Source organism: Gavialis gangeticus, unplaced genomic scaffold (genome assembly GCF_001723915.1).
Source record: "Gavialis gangeticus isolate Ggan-Ray unplaced genomic scaffold, GavGan_comp1, whole genome shotgun sequence".
Taxonomy (NCBI): Eukaryota; Metazoa; Chordata; order Crocodylia; family Gavialidae; genus Gavialis; species Gavialis gangeticus.
Window position 1 is genome coordinate 9,761,249 of NW_017729012.1, and position 5,833 is coordinate 9,767,081.

Genomic DNA, 5,833 nt, shown 5'->3' on the forward strand with positions numbered 1-5,833 from the left:
CCCCCCCCCCCCCCCCCCCCCCCCCCCCCCCCCCCCGTCTCTGCTTCCCAGGACCTTTTTAGCGTTCTGTGGGGCGGCTAATTAGCCTCTGCAGCTGGTCCACTTCTAGGCAGCCTGCAATCACTCCTGATTGCCTGCAGCTGGCTGTCATACCCCACAAGCCTGCAAACTCCTCTACCCTGGAGTGTGCAGTCTGTTGCAAGCCTTTGCTGGTCATCCTGCTACACCTCCTTATGAGTTAGACCTGTCCTTCTCAAGTGTTTAACATAGTTGTACATTATGTGACATTTCTTAAGAGATTTCTAAAGTAGTTATTTATTCTTTATACTCACTTAATCCAACTGACTACCCTGAGAATGAGGATTAGATCTGTGGATAGTTTTTAATAAAATATCTTGAGTTGTAAAATATAACATTTACTGTTTGTTGGGTAGAAGCACTAATGTACTCTTACATGACTTTGATTTTTGTTACTACATAAGGAATTATTTAAAACCTTGTTTATTTTCAGATTTCATATGCAGAAAACCATAGTGCTGATGAATACAAAGCTACTGTGTTGCTCATGTGGAACGCACATTTATCAGTGAGCATTAGGTGAAGAATAATTTGTGTGTACAGTATGTTTCATCGCTATCCTTATTCAGCTGAGAGGCAGTATGTCCCTGCAATCTACAGAGTTAAATGCAATAAGTGAAATACAGTTGAAGAGACAAACAGGCATAAGAGAAAAGTTACATGTTGAGAAGGACTGAAGGATACATTAAAATGTGGAGATTGAAAACTTAAAAGCTACAGCAGATTGTTTTTATGCCAAGTGGCCTTTTTGTTTCCTCGAGACCATTTCCTTATGTTCTTAATTTGCAAATAGATATATACCCCAGTTGTAAAGCCTTTGAAATCTAAACCTAATTTTTTAAAGTTTATTTGTAAATTCTAGTGTCTAATGCAAAATCATATTGAAGGAAAGGAGTTACCATCAACATGGGTATCTCTGGTACTTCTCTTAAGACAAAATTACATCTCTTCTACACAATCAAGTGTTGCAGAATCCTAGTATGTAAATATTATTTTATTTCAGCAACAAATTGCACGTCCTTCCCAAGAAGAAAAGGTAGAAGAAAAAGTAGAAGAAGAGAAAGCAGAAAAAACAGAGAAAAGAGAGGAAGAAAAGAAAGATGAAGAGGAAAAGGATGAGAAGGAGGAATCTAAGTGAGTATACCTAGTGAGAATGCACTTACTTTCTCTAATGCAGGCATTTCTAGTTTTTTCTCATTTGTTTAGGAAATTAGCATTGCATAGATTCAGTGAACGTAACAGTGAAATTGTCTGTTAACTGTCCTCGGTTAAGGTTAATTTAATGCTGTCTTCAAAAAGAAATAAAGCCTATTTGTGCTGCTTATACTCTTAGCTAATCAGACATATGGAAAATCCCACAGGTTTAATGTGACTTTTTTTCTTGCCTTGCGAAGTTTATCATTTACATTGCTTGCTGTTGGTGCTGCTACTTTCCATATTTTTGTACCAGCAGTACAAAAATAATGGATTTTTTTAAGAGTCAACAATGGAGCATAACCACATTTTATTTTTAAATAGCAGTTCTAACTTTTGAAAAAAGGGGATCCCATTTCACTGTTAAATTGCTCTATGATTACTCTTTCAGCTGGAACTGAAAAGTGAGCTGACCTGTAGTTCTTAGACTAGTTTTGTGAGTATCTGCCCATGAAGAATATTTTTCATGAAGGTCTCTGAATCCTTCTTAATTTTTGCTTTCTCTCTAGAGAGAACACCAAAGAGAAGGACAAAACAGAAGTTGCCCCAGAGGAAACTGAGGAAAGGGAGCAAGCAACTCCTAGGGGACGAAAGACTGCCAACAGCCAAGGCCGCCGTAAGGGCAGGATCACCAGATCAATGACAAACGAAGCTGCGGCCGCAAATGCTGCTGCAGCTGCTGCTACTGAAGAACCACCGCCTCCTCTCCCACCCCCGCCAGAACCTTGTGAGCAATATTTATAAAATACTTTGGGGTCCATCCGGCAGCAGGGCACATAAGCAAGCTAAGGCCGTTCTGTCACACATGCAGCACACTGCCGTTTTTTATCAATGAAATACCTTCTTTACTATTCACACACTCACAGACAGAACTGCTAGCTAGCATTTCTCAAACATCCAGAAGCTAAACAGTGAGCATTGTGAACAAAATCAGATTACAGATGGTTTGTGTTCGTTCTTATGTGGCAGGAATCATGCTATTTAGAGCTTACTAGCTAAAGGCTCAGGCAGAACACTGTGTTGATATGGATCTGTTTGAATGCCCTAGTCTGTAGAGCACTGGTTTTCAACCAAGGTGCCCTGGGGTGCTGCATCTTTTGAAGGGTACCGCAAGGTCTGAGAAGATAAGCAAGGTGTGAGGAGATAAGTAGATAAGCACGGGCTCAGGCTTGCCTCTGCCTGGAGGATTTCCCCACTCCATTGCCCACCCCCATTGCCAAGAGGTAAGCACTGTAATTAAAAAAAGTAGTTTTTGAAATTGCATGCCATTCAGCTCTCAGAAATTATGGAGAGGTGCCTCTGCTCCAGTGTGAGATGTTTCAGATCCAGAAAGTTTGAGAACCACTGCCCTACGTAGTTACTAGCATGCAACATAGACCTGGAATTTGATTTGCCTAAAATTGTTATAGCATAGAATGGATCTTCTGTAAGTTTGTCTTAATCTGTATCTAGGGAATGTGTGTTTTTTAAAGAAGCACTCTTGTGGCACACTTTTAGATAGTATAGAGGGTCTTATAGCTATCTGTATTTCTTAGAGGTGTGCGTGTTCCTGCTCTGAATGCATGGGTGTGCAGGAACAAGGAAGTAAAGAGATACATGTGTTTTCTGTATTAGAAATACAGACTTGTTCATTAGGTGTACGGTCTTTATTTTGGAAGTTCTTGCAAGTAGAAGAGAAATTGTTTTAAAGGGACTTCAAGGTGGCAGCTGTCAACAGGAGGTATGAGTCTGTTACGTGCTGTCTCCCTATCAAGAGATTACTTTGAGCTGTATACTAGTTTGCAGATAGTAAATAATTATCCGCAAGAGCAGAGGTAATTCTCCCCTCGGTGCAAACTTTCTGTTGACAGCTTTTGGGTTGAGTGCTTGGAAGGAGTGGTGTGCGCCACTCGTGTACAGATTGTGCCAGCAGAGCTTTTGGCAAATCTGTCTGGTTATTGCTTGAGCAGCCTGAACCTCATGAAAGAGCCCATTAAAGAAAGGGAGCGAGTGTTCATTAGACTATAAACATCTAAGCTTGCCACGTACATTTTTCTCAGCAGGTATGACCTCCTTTTTTTCCCCTTCTTCCAGAACTAGGACAGTGAACTTCCACATACAGGTTTTAACTGTTTTGAATCAACTATTATCTTCTGCCCTATTCGTAATATATCTGTTTGTCTCGCTGGCTCCTATTGTGTGCTGCTAAGGCCCTATATAGCATGCGCTAAATTTAACAGATTGAGCAAGAATGTGGAGGAGGCTTCTGTTCTTTAAAGAACCTGAGCTGTCTACAGTGGTTAAAGACCATTCAGAGCAGTATTAGACCTGAATGACACCAAATCTCAAGAGATAAAGGAGGTGGAGAATACTTTGCCCTGTGAACTGCTGTAGCTGCAGTTTGTCTCCCATTTGTTTTATTAGACTAATCTAAGCTTTTACTTTCTTTTATTTTTCTCCTTTGCTTGTGGTGGTTTGTCTGGGTGAGCAGGAGATTCATATCTAGGACATGAATGTGGGAGAACAAGTTTCATGGCCCATTCCTCAAAAGTCCCTTTTAAATACTTTATAGCATCCTGGATTTGGATCTGTGGGGTTTTTGGTCTTAATTTTCTTTTTTCTCCCTGCGCAATATGCTTAGGTGTGTTTTGGGGGCCCTCCTCCCCCCCCTTCCTCATCTGTTCATTAGTATTTTATGATATAGCATTCAAATATACTTACAAAAATGAATAGAAGATAGGTTCTACAAAATCCCTCACAGTACCTACATAATATCCATCAGATGTTCCAGAATCTAATGAGTCAAACAAGACTTGAAGAAATGTACAGAACTTCTTTATGATTTATGATTTATCAGGACAAACATATGGATAGTTGTACAGAGAGAAGCTGGAAATGTTCCCGTCTCACGTTGAAGAAGGAAATATTGCATGTTTGACTTGCCGTATGCAGTACCTTAATGTGAAGAACTGCTGCACTCTTTACTGTAAAAGACTCCAGAAAGAACCTTGCATTCTAGCTGTGTTGTCTACAGCTATAAAAAAATACTAAATGCTTCATATATTCATCACTATTAGTTTATTTTAGTGTCATGAGCATTTTTGGGTTTTAGCTTTTAAGTTCGAAGTGTTCCCTTCTGCTGTCAGAGGGTAGGGACTTTGGTATTTCAAGAGCCATTTTGGTCTTGGAGCAGTGGATGGCACAGTGACATGGCAGCCAGAACTTCCGGAGTTCAGCACTTCTCACTACCCTGTCTCCTTCCGCTTTCAATTATATTTCCAATTAATGTTGGCTTTCTACTCTGTAGCCTTTGGAAGGCGGTTTGCTGTGGCACGTTTGTCACTAGACTGGAAGTCAGATGTGTGTTCTTAGTGTGCCATGACCTGCTGTGTAACTGTGGACCAGTCGTCACCTTCTCATGCTTCTGTTTCTCCCATCTGTTACTTGGAAGTGGCTCTAGTTGATTTGAGTTACCCATATGTGCAGTTAGGGGCTCTGTAAGAATGAATCATTTTATGGAAACATCATGCTTAAAACAAAATGCAAATAAGCACCTTTGACCTGTAACTATCACTGACGTTTTTGGCAGTGTACTTGTACAAAGACTGCGCTTAGTTTTCCTTTAGTATAATATTAACGTGGCACTTGGCAGAATAACGTCCAAAGCTTTTGTTTTTACGTGTAACTTTAAGCATTAGCAAATAATGTTGTGAGTTCAGGAGTTCACGGTGTTATGTAGGTTACCCTTCATTACGCAAGGGACGCAAGGTCAACCTTTGACTTCTTTTGAAAAAGGTACATACTGTCTGGATACTTATGGACAGGAAAGAAATATAACACTGTTTTTGGTAGCAAGAAATCTTGTATGATGATTGAAATAGAGCAGTGGGATCTTAGGGGTTTAAACATAGACCTGGAAGCATTACATTTTCAGACTTACCTAATGGCTTATGTTTTGGCCTAGGGTATGTCATTTTAAGATTTGTCACTCCAGTTATAAACTTGGGATAATACGTATTTGCTTACATTGCCTGGATGTTGGAAGGATAAAAGACTCCCAAATAATGTTACATAAATGTATTGTACTACAGTAATACTTCAGTGTGTATCTTGGAAATTGAGGTAATCCAGAATGATACTGGATTTGCTAGTGGGTTTCTACTTCCTGTGAAATATGTTACGCTGTTGTAAGAATGTTATTGCCTTCTGTAATGCAGTATTAGACAGAAGACTTCAGAAGGAAATGGGTTGCGTTAGGGGAAAACAAGTGGTACACCCAGGATACCAGAGCATGTTGTTCTTCAGTAGCTGTTTACGAGTCTGGTGAACCTTGTGTACAAGCATTAGAATTTGGCATATTAGGTTATGAATGATGTGCAGCTTTATGTAGAAATCTTCCTTGATAGAGGTAAATATTTTGAGCGACTCTAGGTGTAATGTTTTTCTCTGCTTGGGCACATGAAGGCTCCTTCGGCACGTCTACTATGGTGTGATAGAACCTGACTGCTGGCCAGCATCACAGGCGACTCTCCTAGAGTGGCTTGAACAGACCTTAATGTAAACAGATTAATAGATAATGAGA

The 5,833-nt window shown here is 40.1% G+C and overlaps 1 protein-coding gene across 5 annotated transcripts in view; it reads left to right on the top strand.

Annotated features, from left to right (window-relative positions):
• Window positions 1–5,833, top strand: part of NCOR1 (nuclear receptor corepressor 1) — a 104,681-nt gene that overhangs the window by 53,528 nt on the left and 45,320 nt on the right. For 4 of the 5 annotated variants that reach the window (XM_019511208.1, XM_019511209.1, XM_019511210.1 and 1 more), the window contains exons 15-16: window positions 1,082–1,212; window positions 1,782–1,999. In XM_019511208.1, coding sequence (XP_019366753.1) covers window positions 1,082–1,212; window positions 1,782–1,999 — 349 coding nt within the window. Of the gene's footprint in view, window positions 1–524; window positions 587–1,081; window positions 1,213–1,781; window positions 2,000–5,833 lie in introns of those variants that run through there. The other variant, XM_019511212.1, reaches the window with a different exon arrangement.